This window comes from Falco cherrug, chromosome 2, assembly GCF_023634085.1.
Source record: "Falco cherrug isolate bFalChe1 chromosome 2, bFalChe1.pri, whole genome shotgun sequence".
Taxonomy (NCBI): domain Eukaryota; kingdom Metazoa; phylum Chordata; class Aves; order Falconiformes; family Falconidae; genus Falco; species Falco cherrug.
This window is the reverse complement of record NC_073698.1, coordinates 77,529,291-77,556,380: the sequence shown is the minus strand read 5'-3', so window position 1 is coordinate 77,556,380 and position 27,090 is coordinate 77,529,291. Positions and strand designations below refer to the sequence as shown.

Genomic DNA, 27,090 nt, shown 5'->3' with positions numbered 1-27,090 from the left:
GGAGTCTCAATGCTCTTCCAGTCTTGGGAATATTTGCTTTATCAGTTGCTCATAAAATTATTTTTGCTGTCAGCCTATGACGCTAAAGCAGTAGTCACTCAGAATCGAGATACACGGTTACACCTCTCAACCCACTTCTTTCCCAGAAGTCTTTGCTCCAGACATATCAGGGCTCATGGAAGATCCCTTCTAGCTGACCTGTATTGTCCGGCAGTTCCCTGGGACAGAGGAAAACCTCCAGCAACAGAAGGAGACTACTTTAGTGCTCTTCCACACCACTGAAGCAGTACAATGCAGCATTAACACAATGGAGGATCTAGTCCATTAACTTTTAAAATTAGTTTATCAAGGGAGATAGCAGTTCTTGTGGGAAAACAAAACATTTAAAGCTTCTTGCAAATCCAAACTGTCCTCCTCTAAAGCATCACACCTCATCAGTTGTACTAGTGGCTTTCTTTCTTAAATATGACAGTGTAAAAAGGCTGCAAAGTGAATTTTATTCTGCAGCTGCCATCTCACTCTCCATCTTTCTCCTATTAGCAACAGAGCTGCAAGCTACAGTGTTATTCAGTACTTCTGCAGTGTCAGGGCTCTCATTGTGCTCCTTCTTTTGATATATTTGTTCACAGCAACTTAGTTCAAGGTACAGCAATAACCCAAACAACAGCAGGCCAGCCTGATCTGGCTTGGACATGGCACTGTATGTAGTTGAAAGCTGTTGCATGGTCCCCTCCTTACCTTGGGCTGATTTCCTTTGAACGAGTTCTTTTGTTGTCACTCCATACGTATCACCACACTTGGATTCAGAAACATTCATGTGATTCAGCAGACACAAGAAAAACTGGAGAAATTTGCCAAAGGTAAAGGAACCTGAAGAACAAATCCATTCCTATAGAGGCTTTTGCAACTCACTCTTATCCAGACTTAAACCACTTCCTTCCAAAAGCCAAGAAATGCAGCAAGACACTTTTGACTTTTGTGAAGCTTGGATTGGGCCATCACCTTGTCATTGGCTTTGGACCCACCAGATGACAGCCTGTGGAAATGAAATCACTGGTTAGCACAAAAGGCACGCATTGCAGTTAGAGCAGTCAGTTCATGAAGGGACCATATCATAACTCTCTTTATCAGTCAAGAAAGTGAACAAGCTATTAATCAGCTTCTCCTTCACTCACAGACATGCACATCAACACACAAACAACCTGTACAAGCTCACAAAGGGATTTATTAAATGAAAGCCTTCATACTTGACCAAACTTTGAGGAATGCTCCCTGGAATACTGGGCTTGAAGCCTGTATTTAATCATGGGAGCAGCACTATGATGAGCTGTGCTTTTATCCCTATGCAGACACCTGAGAGGATCACAGGGTTTTTTACATTAATATGCCTGGTGAAAGAAAAGCAAACCCTTTGTTCTTTGATTAATAATGTGTTAAGCCACAGTTCCAAATTATTTCAAGTTTGCAATGGTTATGAGAACATTTACAAGACTGATGGCTGGACCGTATACTGCCAACAGGCTGAAAGAGCTATCATTTATTACAGGGCTTTCTTGCAGCCAAAATGTGTAATACTACCCTGGTAAACTGTGCAGAAAAAGAATTATGAGTTTTGGTACAGCATTTTCCCAAATTAGAAATCAAGTGAAGCTTTCTGCACTACAAATGTTTCTGTGTTGGGGGAGAGGGAGGAAATGCCATTAAACTTTCCCAAAAATTCAAAACCCAAATGCTTCTGTGCTGTGGTGGTGCAACAGAACATCACTAATTGTGTTGGCTGATTTAATCCCATCATACCACAGTATTTTGTGGTGCTCTGTTGTTCAGTTTCACCATATGCTTATAATAGCCTGATCTGTCCATCATTTCCACCATTTTCTTGTAACAACGTCTTAACTGTCCCAGTGCCTCTCTGAAGTCTGTTAATTGTCTTCTCACTGCTGCCAGTTAAATTCTCTTCTCCTCCCTTCATACAACAGAAGTAATTTTAATTTGATGATAATCAACCTATCTCATTAAGCATTTGAAGTGACTGAGGACTTCCAAGGCTGACACATCAAGGATTTGCTATTTTGGATATAGGAGAACTGCAAAATCACTGACCTCAGTATCTCTGTACATCTCTCTCTATCTGTACATGTGTGCATGCCATGCCTCGTGTCATTGCAGCACCCGCAGGCAAAATCTCCATTATTCTGATAGCAGAAAATTTTCAATCACAATTAAAAGAAGGGGAGAGCTCCACTGCACAGAGAACAGGAAAAGGCTGAGGAAGCACAATTGCGACTCCAGGAAAACACATTCACATTCCACACATGATTCATCTCATCTGCCTTCTGTTCCCAAAACAAGCTCTCCAGTTTTGTCATCCATACCCTGCTCTGCTTAAAGCAAAGGAGAGAAATGTTCTTAGGAAAGATTTTGAGCTCTGCTGAGACTCTGGTAATGAGCAGAATCTTGCCTTTTGTTGAAGTAACAGGATCTGAAAAAAATGCCATTCCGAAACATTAGCTCTCCATGAAAACTGAGCTTTAGGCCTAAAAATCCTCCTGGTTCACATCAAAGCACAACAGATAGCCAGCATGCCCCTAAATGACTATCAAAATGCATGCATCCTCACCACGGTAGCCTTTCTTTGCTACATACCTTCTATAAGGCCTTAGGGCAAGTCACCATTCACTGCCTCAAGTTCCCCATTGGCAAATCAAAAATAACAACATTTCCCTTCTTTTGAGACTTTCAGATGAAAGGTCACAGGAAATAAAAGCCAAACATTACTAGTACTATCTTTTCTGAGCCTCAGTAATTCACTCCCCGCTGGGCTTCTGGATTCTGATGTAAACTTATTGGCATAATAAATTCTGCACTTGTATTGTATTTGCATTGACCTCCATTTCCAGCAAAAACAGAATAAAATGTCATTTAAAAATTGATAGGAAACACAAGAAGCAAATAATCCGGGTTGTGCTGAATGCATAGCAGCTAATGCTCTATGCACATAAAACCCAGCATGTGCCAGCTCTGTAGTTGCTTCTTAAAGCGATGTATAATGTCAGGGTTTGGACTTTTTGGGGAGCTGCTACATTTTTCAATTCATTTCCAGTAGTCTCATCCATGCTGGGAATAAGTGACTGCATTTTTTTTCTCCCTTTTCTCTTTAGAAATGTGTGATCAAAAAGACAAAAGTGTCTTCTTTCCTTGAGACAGGTCTGCCTGCGCTGATCTCAGGTTAGCCAAGCAGCAGTTCAGCCTTGGGGGGAGCAATGAGCACTTACACCAGGGCGCAGATCCTCCAGTGTACTTTGAGGAAAACCAGGAGGAAGAAGCCAAGGTGGCCTTATTGATCCGTCACCTGTCCCAGGAGCACCTCCCAGTTTTGGTTAGATAATAAAGTGCCTTGTCCAGAGTTTTTCCTTTTTTTATCTCTCTGGTTTAAAAAAGCTCTGCCTGGAGTAAGTACAAGGTGAAGGCAGTGGCAATGCATTTAATTTGGCAGCCAGGGAAACCTTTTATTATGGTGGGAAGAGAGAGAAAGGCTCACTGCATGGCACAGAGCTGGTTGGGATCAACATTCTTCTGATGCTGCCTTGAACTCCTCCCAAACTCACACCCCAAATTCCCACCCCCTTCATCAACCTGCCTTGTCTCTAAACTCTTATTCCTCCCATGTGTTGTGGGTTACACTGTTTGAAGGAAGCACAACTAGCTGTAAAGCCATCCCTGAGCTCCCCTACCACCTAAGCCTGGTTCAGGGCAAGCATGAAGAGAAGGGGTCAGCAAGCTTTCAAAGAGAGCATGCCAAGTTTTATTTCTCTTTCCCATCCTGGAGGTTAAGCGTGCCTTAGGAACAAGCAGAAGCCAGAGGATGCTGCCTCACAAGCAAACATCTGCTAGATGCCTTGGGACTTAGCAGGGACCCCGTGGGCGTAAAAAACTGTGGAGACCTGAGTCAGGTGCACAGTCTGGAATAACTATATCCTGATGGAAGATGCTGCTGATTTGAACTGCTGCTGGCTGAGACTAGAATCTGGTGCTCTGCTTTCCATTTGCTATGGCACACATTTTTTAAAACCACACGTTTAACACTCTTATGCAATGTTAGAGAGAGAGCTCTTTAACCAGAAATGCCTGGGTTTAATTTTTTCTCCCATTTACCTCTGAAACTGGGAGCCTGGTCTAGTTTATTTTCTGAGAGGCAGGATACCATCAGAGTGAAGTATGTCTAGTTTTAGCCAAGTGTTCATTGTACAAAGCACATATCAATGAAGTGCTCCAGATCAGCAGTGGTCTGGCAGCAGTAATAAAAGCTGCAAGAAAGAGACTGTCGAGTTGTGCTTGTCATGAAGAAGAATATAGTTAGTCTGCAAGTGGTGTGCAGAAATGTCTCAAATATCTATGGGGGTCAGAAGAAAACCAAGTAAGCTACTAACCTCTAGCTCAAAGAGCATTCAGCAAGGTATCTCCTCCAGATACTACATTCCTGCCACAAACACGCAGCATCCCGGTGGTGATCCACCTGCCTGCCCAGACATTTCAAAACTTTTGCAATAATCTCTCAACGATATTTTCCAGGCATCACTTCTTTTTTCTTAGTTTAGATAAATGCACACTTCAAAATCTTTGTAAGCTATCTCTTCTGGTAGAAGAGTGCCACCTCATGACTGATACAGAGGAATGAAACAACCCACAGCAGAAAAGCTGAAAGCTCTCAAGTGCTGCTCACTGCCGGGGAGGACAGGGACAGCTCATGCCCTGTGTACCCAGCCAGCACCTCAACCACCTGAGACAAACACTCCTTTGCCAAACAAGTGCTTTGTGCTCCACCAGAAAAAGCTTAACATCTTTGCTGACCACCAAGCCCACCCTCGGTGTTGAACAGAAATTAATTACTCAGGAGAAACAGACCTTATGTAGCTTCTATACGAGGTGTTTCTTGCTTCAAAAGCCCCGTTGTTTTCTTTCAGACTCCTCTGCACTATCTTAGGTACCTCTCCTCTGGGAACTGTGCAATTTGGAGTGTGAGCACCCTCTTCTCCTTGCTTCCTCAAATAGCTTTCCCCATACCTAGCCACCTTTTCTCAATTACTTTTTCCTTCTTAAAACAACTAATTTTTCTCACCAGCTGAGATAAACGTTGTTAAACTAAGAAGACATTTCGGTGCTAAAAAGCCCTAATGACTCTTTGTTGCTTCTATAAATGAGGTGCATGTGTCAAAGAAACTTGGAATTTCTCTGCTCCATCACCACTTAGAAATGTTTGTGGCAAAATCAGACACATATTCTCAGAGACTGATTTGTCTATGCCCCTGCCAGGAACAGTTAGCTTAAATATTTATAACACATGAACAAGGAATAGAGCAAAATAACTTTTTGCTGGGCTTTGTGCTGTTTTTTTGGGTTTTTTTTAATGAATTCAGGTATTGAGGAAAGTGCTAGATTGAAAAGGCTAGAGCATGAAGTGTGCTGTTCCTATTTTTTCCCAGAATAGAAATATCAGGAGAGCAGTACTGAAGCTTTCCTAAAATCCCAACTCTACTGCTGCTGTTCTCCTTTATTGAACTCATTGCTAAATGCCTAGGCAGTAATTAAAGATCAGAATCAGCTTTTTCCTTACCACCTCAAATAAAACCAAAGTCAATTAAAACCAAGTGAAGTACTATTTTTTCTAAAACGGTTATTGATCTACAAGCAGGTATATTAATAGCACCTATTATCAGACAGGATGCCAAGCAGCTAAAATATGGATACAAATTTTGACATAACTTGAATATTAAATAGTGTTTCAGAAGTGAAAGATTGTGCATCTCATTCCCTGAGGCAGCTAGTTTTTGCTCAGTCCTGCATTTCAAAAATATGCTGCTTAAGTTGACAGCCAATATTATTAACCTGAAAGCATCAACTTAATAAGTCTCATCCTATGAACTGGGGAAAAAAAAAAAAGAGAAAAAAAAGAAGAAAAATCAAAACCTGCTTGCTATTCAGTGGGAGGATTTTAACAGTGTAGATGATTTTCTTTGCATAATCGCTAGAAGGCTTGCAAAAGTTCATAAAAAATCAAAGCTGTGTGAAGTCTGGGATTGGCTGATTCTTTTGTTGCGATAAAGGTAACAACAGCCAAATCAATAAACCTCATTTAAATGCTAATTAAAGATTATTTTACAACAGATGACTTTTTAAGCTTAGTGTGTTTAACAGTTTCCCTTAAAAAGATTTTTATAAAAAAACTTGACCAATCACACTAAATAATAGCATGAAAAAATGTTTGGTTGCTTAAACTATCTCCTATTAAGAAAATGAAAGGATATAAGGTCTGCTATCTAAACACATCTTTTGAAATACTAACAAAACTAGCCCAGATATCCTCCTCCTCCCAGAGCAGCTAAGTTAGCGCTAAGCCATGTACAGTGTGGGGGTCCTTCAGACAGCACTGAACCCCTCCAGCTTCAACTTTTGTCCAACCAGGGACATACTTCAAAGTATCTGAGCAGAATTTCTCCATCTGCCAAGAGCTCTACTGCCAACAGGTCATAGGAAGAGGAACGGGGTTAGAGGCCAGTCCATGCTTAAGCCACCAGGAAGAAATGAGGAGGAGGTGCCAGCTGAATTAAGCACAGGTCCAAACGCCGTCACCAAAGGGCAACGCGGTCAAGCTCAGCTTTGTCCAAAATGCACAGAGAAAGGGCTCATTGCTTGTTTGCTTGGTTAAAGAGCCAGAAGGCAGCTCTGCTGTTATTAGCCCCTGCTACAGAGCTGGACAGATCCAGCTCTCACACATCTCCATGCCCAGCTGCTTTTTTAGGCTGCCATGTGGTACTAGCTAGCCTTCTCAAATGATAGCTGTGATAGTTTCAGCAATGCCATCAGGATTTAGAGCTTTCTTCTGAAAACCAGAGAGCACCCATACACCAGTCCTCTTGGTACACTTTTGGATGAAATATAAATCAAAAATATAATCTCTGAAACTAAGATATCTTTAGAAAAAAAAAATTCTTCAAGATGTCTCTTCTAAAAGTAAGTACCACCTACCCACGTTAGGCTTGTTTTCCAGCCCACCTAAAAGGATGCACCATTATGAAACTGCCCAGGCAACCCCACTGAAACGTTCTGTTGCTTACCAAAAATCCAGGTGATTTTGGATAGCACACAATTTCACTTTATTTGTGCTGCATTTCCAAACATTACTTCTCACAAACATCTGCCTGGCAGAAATAAGTGCTTTATCCTGAACTCTCTTTCATCTCCTCCTCTGATTTCACAACATTTAAACCAGGCTTCAGCAATGCCATTAGCCACAAACCTACAAACAACCACCAGAATACTTTGTGGGTGATTCACAGATTTTGTTGTCAAAAAGCTAGTGATCTTCCTTATTTCCTGAATTTTACAGCATGCCAAGCTATGTGTTCACACTGTTTTGTCTTTAATCCTGGGTTCAGAAATATTTCCACAGTAAAATGTGAGATTTTTATAAAAAGCTCTAAGTCAGTAAAGTTCAGGATAGAGCAAACCTTGGATGTTCTGTTCTCTTTGTAAAGTAGCATTTTTGAAAAGAAACAAAACACATCCAAACACGCAGACTCAAATTACATGTTTAAGAAATCTGCACAGCAAGAGGTGAAAGAGATCACACATCTATTTTAATTAAATGTTTATCTCACAGTCATGACAGCACAAGTGTGCAGCAGGTACAAGCTGTTACAGAAAATTCTTCTTTCACAGCAAGCATCTTTCCAACTAAAGGGGTTTTTCTCCCAGCTGTCCCTTAGTATTAATGCTCATGTGGAATTTCAGCAATGCCCAAACACGCATTGTTCTACTCTCAGTCCCGGTTACCACTGTGTGCTAAACACATGCTCCTCAAGAGGGTCACATATGCTGTGCATTATGTAGCATAAAGCCAATACAGCAGTCAGCTATGTTTTTCCACAAGAGATTGGCTCTCTGTGTATACATCTTAAAGGATGCCATCTTGGAAGAGCTCTCATATAAACAATGTTTCTACCCCTTTCCAATGCCAAATGCATTTAAGGTTCATATTTTCAGCAGTTCAGCAGGCAACCTGCCGAGCATCCAGCTCCACTAATGCTGTCCACGGGCATTTCCCCGGGGACCTTACCGCAGGTGCATCGGAGACCGTGCACCTTGCAACGTTAGTCTGAAAGTTTTGGAGAGGTGCAAGTAGTACCCATACAAACTGCAAATCAAAGCTGGAGTTTTTAGGGTTTTATCAAACTGTTTAGGGATAGGGTTTTATCAAACTGTGAAGCTTAGAAGTGTTAGAGGATGCATTTTCTGTTCTATATTTTCTGCTTTCATATCTGTCCCATTCCCATCTTCTGCCTCCCCAGCAAGGAGTGGAGAGAGAAGAACCTGCTTCTGAGGTGCTGACCTCATTTAGCCTTTGGGTTTATGCAGAACAGAGAAGAAGAAGAACTGTTCAACTGCTTTCTTCCCCAAGATGAGCAATGCAGCAGTTCAGGCATTTCCTTCTTCACCCTTATTTTATCCAAAACTAGATTTTCCTGTGGCTCTCCACCCCTTCATAAAAGGTGAGGGAAAGGGCAGGGCACCCAGAGCCCCTGGAGGAAAATGGACTCCCTTTAGCTTCTCCCAACCTGAGATCATGCTGCAGGAAGCCAGCTGTGGCACAGCATCGCTGCACACCAGTGTGCAGCTGGATGTCCCCCGTCCTCTCCTCTCCTGGTGCTTTTATGAGACGTTCTTCCTCCATGGCAGTGAATCTAGTGGCTGGAGAGAGACTATAAAACAGGCTGAGCCCAAAGTGCTTTGAAGTGCTGAGGTAACTAAACGGGAATATTTGTGTGAACTATGTATTTCCTGAGGGTCTCTGGTATAAGAATTAAAGCTGTTGCTTATGAATGTGGAAAAGCAATAGGGAGCCAACAGGAACTCATGCAAAGGGAACTCATGCAGCCTGCTGTAGGTGAACCTGCTTTAGCAGGGGGTTGGACCTGATGATCTCCACAGGTTCCTTCCAACTCTGATCATTCTGTGATTTTGTGAAAGAAAGAGTAGGGTACAAAATCCTGGTACTTCATGTTCCGGCTCCACTGAATTGAGTTTCCCATTTCCAAGGACTCCAAGTGCAAATTCTCAGAGGAACAAGCTTCTCTCTCTGGTCAGACGCTGCATTATTTGATACATTAAATTTCACAGATTTAGTCGACAGAAAAATGTAATCATCATCCATTTGAAAAAGCACAGCTGAAAAAAATGATTAAAATTCATACACATCAGGCAGCTTGATTTGCTGGGCTTGGCCTGAATATAAGGCTAAATGAAGGTTAAATATTGGCTGAATAGTATTTGTACCATCTCTTTGAGAAGCTGTTTATTGAGACTGTATATGGTACTGTTAGCTAAAAGGAGCAGCACATCTGAGATTGAATCAGACAAGTTTTTCTACCTTATCATTTACCATTTCTCAGACTAAGCTACATGTAGTCAGAAAGCAAGAAATTAGACACAAGACACTCAATGAAGTAGATTTAATTCCTGATAGGATAACTAAGTAAATCAAACATTTATAATCCAGCATTTTTCCATTGGAAAATATAATTTCACTGGCACTGGAATTTCCTACTGAGCAGAAAAATGTACATTTTAAAATATTTTGAAAAAGACTAAAGCATGGCCATCTTCTTCTAATTTAGATGCTGCATTATGCAATATATCACATGTGAAGAAGTCAGAATGAAAATAGAATGACTAATCCAGGTTAGGCTTTGTTTAGAATTTAACTCAACATAATTCCATTTCCTCACATTTGTTATCTTGTTTAGAACGAAAAAGATTTTGGAGTGTCAGAAAGTCCCACTGACTTGAAATTATGGCTTCTCATCAGCTCAATTTCCTATGCATGTTCTCCTCTTGTGCAGACATGACCCAATAATATATGTGTTCTCCCATGGGGGATGTGATTTTATTACTCCTGGTGTTGGGCAGGCCAGCTGCTCCGGCTCACTCCATGGCAACTCGCATTTTCTGATGTCGAGTTTGTCCCTGGTGCCGTCATCACCTGTGTGATGAAGACAGAAGATGCCACAAAGACCTCTGATCAGAAGTCACAGATGGCAGTAGATCAAGGCTATAAAATTTCAAATATAGTGATCAGCTTCTTTGCCTGATTAAATAAGAAATATGAAAATAGAAATACCAAATTACTTGAATTGCTAACAGAAAAAAGTACCTGATTTAACATCAAAAAAGGAAAAAGAAAACAAACAAAAAAAACTCCAATGAAAGCTTATTTCTTTTATCCTTATAAGAAAAAAATATCTGTCCCCACTCCCTTCCTCTCCCACTCACATACACACTCCTCTCCCCAGTTCCTGCACCAGCGCCAGCAGTGGCCACGCTGCGATGTAGCTGGGACATGGAGAAGACACGCACAACATTCATAACCCACAAGATGAGGATGTCATGCACAGATTCCTAGGCATGCTGAAGCAAAGATAGACTAAAATGCTCACAGGCACCTGTCCAGTTTTTACTTCTTCCAAGAGCTTTAAACACTGGTCAGGATGAGATAAGCATCCAATTTCCAGGTGTGTTCTTAATCAAATTATCAGAAACCCTGGGAATTCCCCTTTTCCAGCTCTGAATAAGAGGTTATATATATATATATTTATATTTATGTATATATATATATATATATATTTATGGGGTTATTAAATAAAACTGAAAAACCAACACTGATTACTTCTCAAGTGTACCTAAATTCAAAAAGGAGGGGGAAACTCTTTTACCAGAGCACGGTATTTACAGCATTTTCCAACAATAACAACTGATGCTTTGGGCTTCACAAAAAGCAGTGAATTCAGGGTACAACATGACTTTTTTTCCTTTTTTTCATTCCTTTTTTTTTTTTTTTTTTTTTTAGCTTGATTAAAGAGAACCAAGTAGCTAATGTGGAATATTTCTGATAATAACTTGGTGGAACTATGAAAATTTGTTCTAAATCTCTGTCCTTTTTTGAGGCAATCGTTTTCACATCAGGGAGAATTGTTTAGTACAAAACTGACAGTGAAAGTCTAGATGAGGAGGAAAATATACTGCAAGTACATCTACTGCCTTTAAATCTCAGCATGTCCCTTGTGGCACACCAATAAAACAGACCCAGCAAAGCTAGGTAATTTGCCAAAGCCCACACAATGTCCACAGGAGAACCAAAGCATAAATCAGGAGTTCTTGACTCCTAGCCTTTTGCTTGTTTTTAATAGCAGACATAGCTTTCTCATTCTCTTTAACATCTAAAAATAACAGACTGATAAATCTTGCACCAAATATATTTGAGACCAAAAGGTCATCCGGGCAGAGACCATCTCTCTGCCTTGTAGCACTAAGGAGCAGAGGAGCAAAGCTCAGCCACAAAACAAGAAAGTCACTGTAAGCTTTTTTAAGCACTACACTGGAGTTTCAGACATTAGGTGCACATTCAGCTAATTACCTCAATATTAGTGCTATTATCACATTGTTTAAGTAAAATTCTCCCATCTTCTCACCATTGCCCTAGGCAAGGTACAAGTCAGCTCTAATGCTACGGGTCAGCACCTCCCTCTTCTTCATAATTCCTACAGCAAAATAGTTTCATCATGAGCACTGACACAGAGGCTGTAGGAATTCATCTCAAGGGGCAGAGAATTTTCTACATGTCTGGGCTTGTTTTTAAAACGTTCTCACAATACAAATGAACCTTCTGATGAAGGAGATCAAAACCTCAGCAAAGGATGCTATGAATAAAGACAGGGTAAAAGCAATATAATAGGAGCATCGCATGAGCAAACGGAAGTCTCAGCTCTCAGCTGGAGACCACCAACCAAATTCTGTGCCTCCTGTACACGAGCGAAACTCCTCTCACCCCAGAAATGGGGACACCACTGATTTCTGTGCACACTTGAGTCCTCTGCTGCTGAGGTCTTACTCCAGGCTGAACTGTGAAGCAAACTTCCCATGCAGTGACTGGAAATGGGTTGCTCTTATGGGGTATCCCATTCGATTTTGTGCAGCCAAACGTCTGCCTTGCTCTGCTAAGTGCCAGCAGGAAACTGCTGAACCTCAAAATCGGCCTGACATTGTGGCTGTCAGCCAAAGAGATGCAGTCAGTAATGGGCCATAATTCTTGCTCCCTTCATTTCATTTAGAGTCCTTTTTTTATCACAGGAGTGGAATTTCAAAATAAAACCTCCTGTTGTAACAAAGACCAGCTCAAGTAAAACAAAAGCTGAATGAGGCTGTTGCTATGTGTAATCTGCAGTAGGCTGACCTAGAGCTGCATATTACTGTATTTTGGTCCAAACATATTTGATTCCCTGATTCTGAAGTCCCCTTTTCCCTCTGACTTTTTTATAGCATTTTATTTTTGATGGCTCCCATCACAAAGTGAAATAATATATGGTAAGAGTGCATGACACAACATATTATTGTGTAAGCTACCATGAAATCTTAAATTAAGTGCACTGGGGGGAAATGCATCAAGTCACTCTGGGTCACCACACCAAACCCTCGTAGCACTGCAAGACAGTGAAAGCATAAGCCAAATAGCAGTAGACAGCATGAACAAACTGTAGCCTCAAAATAACTGCACAGGGCAACTTTTCAAGAGTAACGAATCTGGAGGTGGCGTCAACTTTGTTATTAATTCTAATCAGTCAAAGTTGGTTGTAACCTTACCCGCATATCAGCAGCAGCTTAGGGGAATTATTCTGTCATTTTCTTAGACTGCGTGGTGCAAAGATTAAGCTTGATAAAACCTTTCATTCTAGCTGCAAGGAAAATTGCTGATGGGGTACGCTGAAACAGTGTCCATGCTGCCAGTCAGGCAGACGGAGCCACTGCAGCCTGTGCTCTGGAGAGGAGCAGCCCACGTGTTACCAGGAGCCAGAGCATGGTCCCCAGTTCTTGTTGAAGCAAACAGGACACAATGTCACAGATGTGACCAAGCCCTCTACAGCATTCCCACCCCAGCACAGGTACCTTGTGGCGAGAGCCCAGCTGTGTGTCAAATCCAATGCAGACAGAAAGTGGCTTAGCAGGCCGGCTCCTGCTCACAAGCCACTCGTCACTCTCCAGCATTGCTCAAGTCTCTGTACAGCTCCTCACCTGTTGAACTGGAATAATAAACATTTAGAGGATAAATTAAAGTTTTAATTACACTGGTTGTCATAACTAGTCATAACTAATTGCTGATTTCAGATACACAGAACTAATCCCAGCACTGTCAGCAGGACTTTTTTTGTCCCTATTTGAAAGCAAAACAATAAAAATGTTGCTGCATTAGCTTGGTTACCTAAAAAAAAAAAGTCTCCTTCACCCAATCCCCATAATTTAGTTTGTCTCCTCTGATATAATAAGGACCAAAATTCAGCTTGCAACTCACCTTGAATAGGTCTGACCCAGGAGCTATAGGAACAGTATATATATAGGAACATGATGTGTGTCTTTCACAGAGAAGTGGCAACTCTTATGATGCTGGTTACAGCCCACAAAGCTCTAACAGAACATCAAACATAATAAAAAAACCCCACAATGAAGTAAGGTGGCAATTAATTTTACTACTTAGGTAACTTGCCCAGCAATCACGTATTTGCACAACACTCGGTTGTGATTCCCCAGCCTGTGCAAACATAAAACAAACAGACTGAAACGCTGCCATTAAGACCTAACAGAAAGCTGCAACATATACAAAGGCTCATTACTGCTCATTAAAAATGCTTTGAGTTTAAAGGAGTGAGACAGCAGTTAAGGGCAACCATCAGAGGTTTCATCAGCTTATGGCACGTTTAAAATACAGTGTGCAGCGAGGTGAACAGGTGCAAGCGCAAGCCCACTGCACTGCAACCTAATCCTGCCACTGCCATTCCCCCGTGCTGGGCGGCAGGGACAGATGGTGCAGGGAGCTGCGGAGCCTCCATACTGGGACGTGCAGGGGCAAGTGGCTGCCCAGCCCAGCAGGAATGCTCCTCTGTCACCACCCGCTGCCCCAGCTTCACTCAATGCCCATCACAGCAGGGCCTGAGAGCCCAGCCTCAAGGTTTTCAAATGGTCTCAAATAGACCGTTCCTTCCAGTTATAGTTTTAATTAATGTAGAATGAATTATTTGGGTCTCTTAATTTCCCAGCTTATTTTGAAAAAGTCCAACTAATGCTGAGCTAAGTAGCTCCAAAGGCTCCCCAGCTCTCATCTACCCTGAAGAGGTCCAATTAAAATGAGACACTAGTCAAAATGTCAAACCACCATCATTTTTAAAGCCATTGTGCAACAGATCTATGGCTACACATAAACCACATAATTACTGAATAAATGACACAATACTTGGAAACCTAAAATCTAAAATGTCCTTACTCAAGACACAGCCTCCCCTGTCAACCCAGAGCATGCTCAGAACTTGCAGCAAATGATAAAAGTCACAATACCTTTTAAAGAACAATTAAAACCATGGAGTATAATGCAACACATGTAAATTAGATGATAATATATGATAAGGGCTTAAATGCAAAAAAACCAGTCCAGAAGCTCTGGTGACTGCAGAGTTGAAGGACCCCTGAACCAGCACAGGTAGAGGCTGGTAAAGCCACACCATGAAGAAATGCAGGTGCACTGGCAATCACTGCAAGGGTCTCCACAACTGTTGCACATTTTAATCTGGAAACCCTCTAATCCACTTACAATTTTTTTCTGTATTAGCTTTCTCAACCTTTAGAGAACTTAATAAGGTCTCTCTCATACACACGTCCCTCACTAGGTAAAGTCTTTTTCTTGATTTCAACTTATTTGTTTGAAAAATCCTAACTCTTCCGTTCTAGCTCTGGAAGTATTTTGACTACTGCGGAAAAGAAACAGGTATTAAAGCGTTGCTCAATGGGAGACTAAATTAAAAACTGACAGGTCAAAATTTCAGATGAGTGTTTGTTTTTAATGAGCCCTAGCTCTAATGTAATCCAATTAACTCTCTTGACTTCTGCACAAAATTGCCCCCCTCTTTCCCACAAGTTAAGCAAATTTTTCCTAATCAAAGCAGCAGGATCACTGAGTACTTAGTCTGAGCACAGGAAGGTAATAGTGTTTCAAAGAGTCTTCAATATTATTTTTTTAATTCCATTGCCCTTATAATGAAAACTTGAAACTTCCCATTCACGTCTAAGTTGAATTTCAGTAGCAGGGAAAGGGATTAGAAACACATGAGTCTAAGGAACAGCACACTCCTTTGGGGAAACCTTTCCAGGGGTCACTGGTCTTGGCACACCACCGAGAAGCAGCAAAGGAGCTGGTACGAGACCAGCCCAGAGAGGTGCCCGAGATGGCAGGAGAGACATCGTGACCAACACTGGTTGCTGCCACCCCTCTCTGCCCCCAGCCTGCTGATGCCCCCCTCCCAGGGCAGCGAGATCCTATCAAATACTGCACCCACACTCCTGGGTCTGCCCAGAGGAGCGCTGGAAAAAACCACAAATGACCCTTTGGGGAAGCTGCTGCACAACTGGTACGTTTCTCACACGTATAGTGTTCTGTGAGCTGCCGGGTTCTTCTCCCTCTGTCATTTTGTGGGAAAGAAGATCTCCTTTAGACTAAAAATCACACAGGAAATCTCACAAGAGATGATTTTGTCATATGGTCTCGTGTCCTTCCACCCCTCCCAACTGTGAAGTGAACAGAAAAATGGTAAGATCTTTATATTTCCATTTGTGCGTTATTTGAGAATTGAAATGCAAATATGTCTTGTCCTGCAGCACCGAAAAAACTGAAGGCTTGAGTATTTCTGTTAGGCATAAGGAAAGGGAAATTAAGATCAGTAAGCACAGCAGGACGGTCGCATTTCTGCCTGGCTGTAGCAGGTAGGTATGGTGCAGCAGTTTTCATGCTAAAGCTTTCCCTGACAGTCACCGCTTTGCAGGGTCTGAGGCGCTGCAGTAAGTGGAGGGAAACACTGCAGAAGGGCTGAAGTACCACAGTGTGGTAACAGCTGGTAAATGTCTTTCTAAACCTAATGTTATAAGTGAAAAATACAGAGTAGCAAGAAACAGCAGTTTTCACCCATCAGAAGCAAGCCACCTGAGCTCGGAGAGGAGGCTCGAGAGAATGAGGGCAGAATTACCTGGAGCAGTTTGCACAGCCCTGAAAAAAATAAAGCTACCAATGTTTGCTCTTCCTGAGACTCTCCATGTGACCTAATACGATGCCAGCAGTGCAGAGAAACAATGTGCATTTCTACAGACAGCCATTTGTGCGCCCAAAATTAAATATTCTTTTTAATTGCTTATGATTACCTTCTAAATAACTGATGTGTGGCAGGTTTGTCCAGGGGGGTATGTTACTGTGTTTACTAAGTATTCAACGTATACTGTTCAGCTGAAGTTTGCCTAGTAATATATAGCTAATAATGTGCAAATAATTAAAGGAAAATTATCACATCCTCTCCATGTATTTCCATTTTTAGCAATATGGTTTTGTCTCTTAAATTCACTTCTCCTGACATTTTTCCTCATCATCTGGGTTCCCTCTTCCACTTCTGAGCATTAATATTTTATTGCAGTACTTCCCTGGGCTGTCTGTCTGAGATGGGGCAGGCGCTCCAAGTCACAGGTCCCTGCCATAGCCAAATGTTTCTTCACCCAGAGGATACTCCGGACTACTTTGAGCTCGGAACAACTGCCTGTCTCCATGCCTTTTAACAAAATATAGTATCTTACAGATCTCTTTGCCCTATAGCAACTCCCAGAGTGAAGTTCAGCAGACCCATGAAGGGAAGGTAACAAAGAAGTTAGTCCCAGCTATCTGAATTCAACACTGCACACTCCTGTCCTTCAGGAGTTTTGCTGACGTTCGTGTGTTGGCCACCAGCCCTAACCTCAAAGCAGCGTAACTGAAAGGTGGCTCCAGCCTTTAGGGGAGCCAAGTCAACCCATGGATCACAGGCTCAGGGGTCAACTCCAGCAGAGAAAAAGTTTTGTGTACGTTACTTAACCTGGGCAAGTGCTGAATGTGGTAGCATAGGTTCGTTACACACCAGGGAACCAAAGGATGGCATGGTGCTAGTCCCATAGACTCTCAATAAGCCATCTGAGACTTGCCAGCAGGTGAGTTACTTGTTGATGCAATACAGGAAGCATTTAAGAAATCTTAATCTTTGCTCACAGACCCACTACTTGTTGTTATGTATATGCACAGAAGGAAAGGATGTCAAAGAGGTTACACACCGTAAAATTGCTTTCTAAGCCCAACCTCATATGATGTCAAACCTAATTTTTTTCTGGCATGTGCCTTTTTACATATTTTTGTCTTCCTATATGAAAAAATAATTAAGGATTTGGGAAAGCAGTGGGTCCTTACTACAGCAATTCTTCCTTCTCTGTTACAGGAATGACCTGCCAAGCTCGAAGTTCATACATTACGAGTGAGATCCTGTGGGGTTACCGTTTCACCCCTGTCCTCACTCTGGAGGATGGATTTTATGAAGTTGACTACAACAGTTTTCATGAAACGTATGAGACCAACACACCAGTTTACAGTGCCAAAGAGCTGGCAGAGATGGCCAGCCGAGCAGAACTGCCCCTAACATGGTCGGTTTCCAGCAAGCTGGACCAGCATGCTGAGCTGGAAACTGAAGAGGAAGAAAAGAATCAAGAAGACCAAAATGAAAGAAACGGTGATGTGGCCAACTTGGAGAATGAGTCCAAAGTGTAGAACCACTAGGGGCATAAGGGCCAGACCACCTCCTTTATCTTCTCTCTCTTTGCTCCCCTTTTCTTTCTCCAGCACACCTTTTTTTTTTTTTTTTTTTCCTTCTGTGTTATTCTTAATTCTGGGAAAATAAATACTCAAGATGCAAAATATCTACCTGCCCAATTTAAACTCAAGAGATTCACAGACTAAGCAAAGGCATGGGTTAAAGCTGCAATACCCATTATCAATGGTGGAATCTCTATCCCCACCCTGGTAATGACTGCTGGCCTTCTCGGCACCTCTCCAAGTTCAGACCTCCAGGTTTATGCACATTAAAAAAATCCCAAACACAACAACAACAACAAAACAAACCAACAAACAAACAAAAGCAATGGGTATATACATAAAGGATTTAGAAGGAAAGACTAATTAATGTTCATCGAAGTAATGGGCCTTGGCTCCAGTTTTTATGTGTTTCAGGACAGTTTCACGAACTGGGTGACAAGCCTCTATGAAATGGGCCTTGCAGCTTTAAGATGAAGGTGAGCAGAGGGATCTGCAATCCAACACGATACTGTACATATGCCTTATGTAATTATTTTCTCTTTACATTTAGTAATAAATACCGCATGTACAAAAGTACTGTAGTAAAGAACTTCTAAATAATGTACACAGATGTGTAATTAATGTAGGTTTAGAAACAGAGTTCTAGAAATATCGGGATGCAAAAACTAACTACCCATCAAGTAGGCATTTCTCTTCAAATATTTGGAGTGTAATACTGATTATTTTCCCCCTTATATCTATGGCTCTTCTAGTGCATGACATTTTCTTCAGTGTACCAGACTGGCAGCTATTTAGAGTACCTCACTGTTTGCCAAACAGATCGTTTCAATGACTCTAAAAAGCCATAAGTCTGGGAGAGGGCAGGGTAGATAAATTGTAACATAATTACTGATATACTGTGAAAATGTTTACAAATAAGGCAAACCATTCCCGGTTATTTTTTTGGCAGTTCAACCTAAAATTTAGGCTGTGGCAAACCAGAATTTCCTTTATACTCTTAATATAGCGAGCATGTTTCATGTGGAGGTATTATTCTTTATGTGCAATATCTAGGGAAACTTCTCCCTTCTCCCCAGCCAAACCATGGGATTTCAGCGTAGTAGTTTGTATACAAACAGCACAAGCCATTGGAAACCTGTTGTCACACCTTAGCAAGCAGATTTTAGCTACTCAGCTGGGAAAGAAACAGCTGGATTTCATCTGAACCCATAATAAATGAAATTCAATTGTTGACAGCACCAGTGCTCGGCCAGTCCTGCAGAGTCACGGGTGGTGCAACATCCCTGGGTACATCCTTCAGCAGGGTTCCTCAGATAAACACATGGTTCCTGCCACCCGTGCTCAGGAGAGTGGTTCCCTCATGATTTTCTTCACCATAGGTTAGCTCCTCGGCTGTTGTAAATCAGTGTAAATCCTGTACATTCTGACCTGACAACTTTAAAATAAACGAGGCAGTGATAATTTGCGTACCTTACATGGCAACATTCACGTGAGCAGGGGGAGTTGATGTGTCACAGTTCCATGGACATGCTCTGTAAGGGGCTGCTCAGACGGTGTGGCACTGTGCGGGGCTAAGGACTGCTCAGTCAAGCCCAACATGCATAAAATACTACCTGTTGAAAAAAGCATTGCTTTTGCTGGGCTGTCGCTCAGGCCCATCAAGAACTGCATTTCTGTCAGCGAAGGAGAAGAAGCTGCAGCCTTAATTTTGTTTTTTGATACCTGCCTGCTCTGGAAAGAAAGAATACACTGAAGAGAATCTGAAACTATTTTGTACAGAAACATTTACATTAAAATAGAAGAGAAAAAAAAATAACCTCAGGAGATACTTAGTGGGCAGGTGGAAAATTTGCACTGTGATATAGCTTTCACATTGAATTCACACCTATTTTCCATTTTTTTGGCTGAAACAGTTGCCCCTTGATAATTTTCACAGTGTGGCTAATCAGTGGGGGTTTCTGCAGGTCGCCCAGCTGTGATTCCTGCTGAGGCAGGCAGAGTAGGGTGGGGAAAGGGCTGCACACCAGGGACTGGTAGATCAGGCTGAACAGAAAGATGTTTTTTGTTTCAGCTCTAAACATTTTCCCTAAAAGGCTTTCACAAAGCAGCATGATGTAAGGAATGGTGCAGAATATGGATTTTTGTTCCCTTCACCTAGGATAGCCAATTCTGCCAACTTGGTAAAGGTTACTTAACACTTAACTTCTGTAAGATAGCGCTCATTTGGCTGCAGATCTTTCAAAGCTCATTCTTCTGCCCCAGCATCAGCAGCTGCCCAGTGCTCCAGTTCATCCCTCACAACCCACCCATCAGGTTACCCATGAAGGGTACTGAGCATTTTCAAGGAAGGGTGGCTCCACAGCTCCGCTGGAGGACAGAAGCCTTACAGCAGAGGAGCCAGGGGCAGCATGGCATCGGTAGCAACGAGCCGCCCGCACGTGTCAGTCCTAGCGAAAGGTGCATGAGCTGAAAGCAAAGCATTCCTCTGAGGATAAACCTGCTTTTTGCTCTTGTAATTTACTGGGCCACTCTAGAATTCATTGCTGCAGTTTAACAAAAGTTTGTGTTAATTAGAACAGCAGCTCAGGGCCCTAATTAAACCTTTTTTGTGTCCTTTAGCACAAAAAAATAGACTTTCCGCCACTGGGGCATGCGCATGTGTAAGCTATATTTTTGTGAATAGGGCACTTAAAGCTTAAGGTGTGTGTGTTCATCTCTTTCTCTCTCTCCCCCTGTATTTTATCGTCTTTGGTATTAATGTAGTATGGACTGTAAAGTTTATGAAATCTCATTTTTGTAACATAAGCTTTAAAAATAATAGAAGCCTCCAGAGCTTTCATTGGGGAAGCTTCACGTAAACTTTGTACTAGAATGTCCCTATCAAACACCTCTATTTTTCTACAATGATTGATTAAGCAGTTTAACAATGTATTTTGTGTCAATGATTTCAACTGAACTGGTAAAAAGACAATTAAGAATTGAATGCTGTTAATTAACAATGGATTTTCAAGCCGTATATACTGCGTGGTGTTTTCATTAACAGCAAATAACCTGGGAACTTCATCTCCTAATCCTAAAAATTATACTGTGAAATATCAGTGCCCTATAGGAATATTTTTGGCAAATCACATTAAAGGAAACATGAATAATGCCACACTTCAATATAATTGACTACATCATTAATCAAGACCCATTACATCTCTATATACTTCACTAATATATCTTGATGTCCTTTTCTTAGAGGATCTTGTGATTTCCAGGAGCAAAAGGATTTCCAGAGATACATGTGAGCTCTCAGTAATCTGCTGCAGCTCTCAGTTCCATGTCCAATGAACACAAATGCTGCAGAGGTGCTTTGTACAGACTTCATGCACAGCCTTGCACAGTCCTCTTTTGCTCCTTCTCACTTTTTTCCTTTCTTCTTTTTTTTAATAACACACTAATTGTTTCTCCTCCACCCAAGTTTCCAAACCAGATCTGTCAGGTGTTCATAATAGACACAGACATACTGCTTTAAACAAAGCAACACAAATTTATACTGGGCGAGAATTTAACCTTCGGCAAATACTCAGGCTTATCATTTAGCAATAAATACCATCTTACCAGCATTAAAATGAATTTCAGAAATTATTTCAAAATAAACATCCAGAAATGCAAATGTTCTCTTAGATGTGTATAGCTGTTATGATCTAGATCTTTGTCCTACAAAACCATAGTCATCAGCATTGATGTGAGCCATCCCAACAAATTTAACTCCTGTGATCAAAGTTGAATGTCTGCTTCTGTGAAGGTCCTTGCTGCAAGCGTGCAGGCACCTGCACCGTATGCGGTGAGGACTGCACATCCCTTGCAAGGTGGAGGAAGGAGGTGGCGTGACAAACGAGGGTCCTCAGAAGGCAGCTGGGGCAAACCAGGTGGGACAAGGCACTGGCAAACACAAGAGGAAAACACTTGATGCCTGGTTTGAAGTTAACTTCAAGGCAGGGTCTGGCTTTAACTCCGGTGCACAGAGGTGCCCAGATCTGGGGTTGCCCATGTTCCTCTGCTGGAATTAAAGGGGAAAATCAGGCCTTTCAAAACCAGGGAAGAAATCACTCTTCTCTTTTCAGCCACAGCACAGAAGTTTCCATTTTGCTCAGCTGCACAGTATTGGCCTACTTAGGAGAGGGAAGGTCTGGATTCAGTGCCCTCTTCAGCCCAGGGAGGCTCAAAGCTGCATCCAACTTCTTTCAGGAAACTAGGCCTGCCATAAAAGCAACAGCAGAACTTCAGCCCCTATGCCAAAGGCTGCCTGCCTCTCGAATTCTCCCGCCATCCCAAAGAAACTTTAAATCCTGTGTTTTTAACAGAAGAATGGAAAATTCTTCATTCCCTGGGTCCATAACAGCCTCCACCCTATAGACCAGGGTGCTCCCTGGCTAAATGGCAGACCTCAGGCTGGGAAAGGCGTGGTGCTCCAGTTTCTCACCTCCAAAGCCAGCACGGCCAGCAGCCAGCTGCTGTCTGCAGAGGGGCAGTGCCACAGCCCTGGCCTATGTTTCTGAGTGCAACCAGCTACCATGTCTCCTAGGGGGTCAAATCCCGCGAGGCCTGGGTCTGATGTGCCCTGGCCACCACCCACCAGCCCAGCCTTGCCCTGAGGTGGAGGGAAGCCATTTTACCTCACTCCCGCTTGGCTGTGAGATGGGTACGGCAGCGTGCAGCCCTGAGAGTGCACAGAGTTATGCCAGAATCCCGGCTGGTGGGAGGAAGGCGTATCTGGGCCTCCTGTCTTTTTATTTAATTAATTTAATTTAAGCAGGTGGTGAATTTATACTCCTTCCTCCAGTTATTTAATGTGGATGTGAATTAGAGGCTCAACACTGAAAACAAAATTTGTCTATATAGCAACCTCAGGTCAGGCACCTCGGGCAGCACATTTCCCTTAGCTGCTACCACCAGAGCTTCTGACTGTGAAACAAAAACTTTTTACCATAATGGTATTCTCTGTCCATCAAAACACCTTTCTTATCAGAATACCAGCCTCCTTAACAAGGCATGTTGCCTTACTCAGACACTTTTTAGGCTGTAAATCACACATAATAAAACAAGAACAACAGTTGGGTTCTCTTTCACTCTTGTTCCTTCAGCTGGTAAACTTGCTGTCTGGAAAGAGGTGCTTGGAAAGCAAGCATAAATTTGGGTTTCATGTTGTAAATAATTCTTAAAGACAAGACCTGAAAGCTGTTATTTATTATTCATATTAACTGATGATCTTTTATCCATCCTGAGTGAATTTTAAACTTCTAGGATTTGGCTTTTTGGAGGAAGGAGGGGTGCTGTTAGACATTCCAGGGCATGCTTCATTTTGTGCATTTAGTTCAAGCTTACTTCTACCAATTTCCATTTTTTCAAATCCTCTAGATTTCCAGAAATTATAATCTAGTGGCAACCTCAGTGTAATGGTGTACTTGTTTTACCACTTGCCACTCTCCCATTTATTGCCTGGGTAGTGATGCTGTAACACAGTTTCACACAGACAGCACACAGACGTCATAACTAAGGACAGTGTTTTAAAGAGAACTGTATATCTTGCTATTTCATCTCAAGTGTGAAATCTGTTTTCTATTCCAAGAAAATTCACAAGTATAAACCACAGTTCTTTCCTCATCCTCCCTAACTTGTGTGTCATCCACACAGAATAAAAACTGAAGAGTTTCAAATAATACCAGCCGCTTTGAAGATTTTTTTTTTCTCAGAGGGCAGGACTGGGGAGAACCCTCCCCACTTTTTTTTTTTTTTTTCGTTTTATATCAAAGGCAGCAGCTCCAAACTCACAGCTGCAGCTCATGGGCAGTCCTCTGGAAGCTACAGGCACCATCCTGCTACCAGCTTGCTTTGAAGTCTGTATCAGCCACTCTTCCAAGCCATAGAGTTGGTTTCCCTCAAATGATTATAGGCAGTCAATTGCACTCTTTTCTGGAAGGTTTGAACTGGAAGAACTGGTGGAGAACTGTTACCCCACCATACTTTCCTCCACATGTTTTTCACAGTCTGTTGGACTGGAGTGCTCTGGACTTCTTCCAGCTCAGGAAAGGAGGTTGCCTGGCACATGAGCACCAAGCCTCGCAGCCACCCTCACTGCCTGCTTCCCCATCATCGTGACCGAGAGGACCCAAATTTCTCACTGAAATATCCATCCCAAAGGATGTGTGATGTGGTGCTTGGGATGGCACCATTCTAGCTCAGAAAGGATGGCAATGCAACGTATAGTGTTCGATACAGCTCACGCACACAGCACTTCGTACACAACCTTCTGCTGAGCTGAGGAAACAGAGCTGGAGCACTGCACCACTAGCAGAGCTCTTTAGATGCCTAAGAAATCTTCCCAAGAATGTAACTCTAATCAAATTAAACTCTAAATAAAAAGGACCTTTTCTAAAAAAAAGGTTATGATAACTTAATGAGAAATCTCTAATCTGAAAATACCAGTAAGATTGGCGGTGGGGAACCCAAACTGCTATACTTTGAAGTCATTATAATGAATCTTGTTCAGATGGTGATAGAATTATTTCCTTTTCACGGCAACATTTTTGGTTTAGATAGATGGGATGCTAGAGCTAACCTCCTAAATCTCTGCTTGTCATTTTCAGAAATGCTGAACATTTACCAGCTCTTACCAACATCAAGAGGAATCAGGAGGCATTTCTGTGAAGAGAGACCATCTGTTCAGATGACTATGTAAGAACTTTGTGCTGCCTTTTGCTCCTGCTTTTAGGCTCCCTGGGAGGTGATGGAGCCAGGAGAGGTCTCCACTTCCCTGAAATGCCATCCGCACCAAATACATCCTAAAGTCCTAAAGAACCCACACGTGCTGCAGTAGGTTTTAGGCACACATAGCTTCTGCAGGAAAAAATGGAAGCCATCACTTAGCAGAGAAAAACAGCAATCCTCATTTCTAATAAACTCAGTACTTAAAACATGGGAAGACAAGATAATGCACTTTCTAATCAAAAGGCAAAATGGTTCATAGCAAATACAAAAGATCCCTGAAAAAAAGAAAGGAAGAAAAAAAAAACAACTGCAAAGTCCGCAGATGAAACCCAACAATGTTGGCCAACAGGCACTGCCACAGGTATCAAGAGTTCAAAGCTAAGCCAAGCTACTGGCCATTTTTTACTTTTTATACACAAGTACCATCTCTTTGACATGCACAGAATTACTGTTAATAAATATATTAAAGCACAGTGTGATGAAAACTATTGCTTAAAAATGTTGGCTAGCCAAATCATCAAAATGAAATCTGTATAATGAGAAGAGACAAGGGAGAAAATTCATCACTTAAACCCCATTCAGCACTTCTCCCCCCTTGTGAAATGCATTCAAGTAATACCAACAAGAGATGGCATTGGCATTAAACTTCTTGAATTCAAAAGAAAGAGGAAAATGTTCAATGCACAAAAAACATTGTCCCTTTTCAAGACCCCATCTTTAGGGGGTTTTGCCACCATCTACATAACAAGGAAGGAACTAGCTGTATGCTAGTTAGTACCTACAGTAATGAGTGTAGAAAAGCTTTTATCCCTTTAGAGGCACAAATTCAAAATCAACTTCAAGAAAAATCACAAGATCATCTAATATGATAACTAATGCATATAAAGGGAGTTAAGGTTCTGCTTAGCCTCATTTCCCAGAGAAGAAACAGCAGAACAGAAACAGAAAAAGAAATTTTCTTTTTTCATTTTTCAACACAGAAATTTTCCCTGAAATTGGCAAAGATGTGGCTTTATTTAATAACTTTAGATAACAATTTTTTTTTCTCTATAAATGACAGTGTTTGTTCTCTCTTCATGTCAACAAACACTCTAATTTGCTAAAAAACTGCATGGCCATGAAAATATGACCTTTCAAAAGTAATTCCAGTTCTGTAAAGAAATAATTTATTTTAGGTCTTCAGCTATTAATTATTGAGTAATCTGTGGATTTGTACTTATAATTAGAACAAGATTAATATAGCTAACTGCTTCAGAGAAAAAAATCACAAAAATTAAAATCTGTTACTTTATAAATCATAAGGAAATATTCCATTCACAGATTTTTTTCCCTTCACATTTCCACAAGAAAGCACTGAAGTATTTTGATATTAGAACAAAATGTTTTGTTCAGCTGGAGACTTTCTTGAAGGAGGTTGAAAAATACATATTTGCTCACCTTTGCAATGAACAAATTCATACCAGCAAATTAAAGTCTGTTTACCTACTATAAAAATGAATAGGTATTAATATTTTTTTTTAATAAAACGCACTGCTGGAGGTATCTAGCGCTGAAGAATTCTGCCACGAAGCTCACCCTTATAATATGAGTCAGTCATTTCCATTACTCTGGTTACAGCTAAAATTAAACTCTTCCCAATATGATATTCTGTACATTTTCACAAAAATGGACTTGTGAAGGCTTTGGACCAAAATATCAAGGACCCACCTGGGATCTGGGAATTGTAGGCTCAACTTCCTGCCATAACTGACTCATAAAAGAATTTTTAATCTTAGATCATCTTAAATACAGAGCTGCAAAATCTCAAGGCAGATCTTCTTCCTCCCCTGGCAGTTTCTACCCACCAGGTTACAAATTATCAGTCAGCTTGTTGCAATCTGAAGAAGTATCCAGGAAAAAAGGAAAAAAATAATATTGGGTCTAAGTTGAAAAATTCTGGTCAAATCTACTATAAAATTCACAGTGAGATACAAAGGCTCTCTCAAGGCACTGGCTGAAACTGGAGCTGTACCTCTAAAGACTGAAAGGCAATATAGTCTATCCTCGTTTACCTGGAGTGAGTGGATAGCCATTTAAAAATGAATAATTAAAAAAATGATCAAAGCTGACAGCCTGTGAGCAGCAGGAGAAGGGGAAAGGGTTACATGAGCATGGGGATGGAAATGCTGGAGTGTTCCAGCAAAGCCCACTCCGAGTCGCATCTGAAACACCAAAGAAACACTGGCTGCTTTTTTTCTGCATTGTGGCTGTCCCACAGTGGAAAAATTCCATTGCAGGACAAAAAAAGGGGGGAAAAAGGAAAAAGGGGGAGGGGGCGAGAAAAGAAAGAAAAAAGGAAAAACAGGAGAAAAACAAAAAAGGGGGAAAAGGGAAAAAGAAGAAAAAAGGGAAAAGGAAAAAGAATAAAGGAAACAAGGAAAAAAGGAAACAAGGGGAAAAGGAACAAAAGGGGTGGTTTTTGACAATTCATGTATGTAGTAGCAAATAATCTACACTTTTCTTGGAAGCCCTGGATAGAGCCCTTAAAACAAGGAACATTTTCCTCTCAGACTGCTGGCCCTCCGGTCATCTGTGCTGCAGGCCGCCAG

General features: G+C 41.6%; 1 protein-coding gene across 2 annotated transcripts in view; it reads left to right on the top strand.

The window, feature by feature from the left end:
- Window positions 1-20,759, top strand: part of KCNJ6 (potassium inwardly rectifying channel subfamily J member 6) — a 162,073-nt gene extending 141,314 nt beyond the window's left edge. For both annotated transcript variants that reach the window (XM_055703304.1, XM_055703303.1), the window contains one exon: window positions 17,379-20,759. In XM_055703304.1, coding sequence (XP_055559279.1) covers window positions 17,379-17,704 — 326 coding nt within the window. In that variant the 3' untranslated portion in view covers window positions 17,705-20,759. The remainder of the gene's footprint in view (window positions 1-17,378) is intronic.
- Window positions 20,760-27,090: the final 6,331 nt, after the last annotated feature.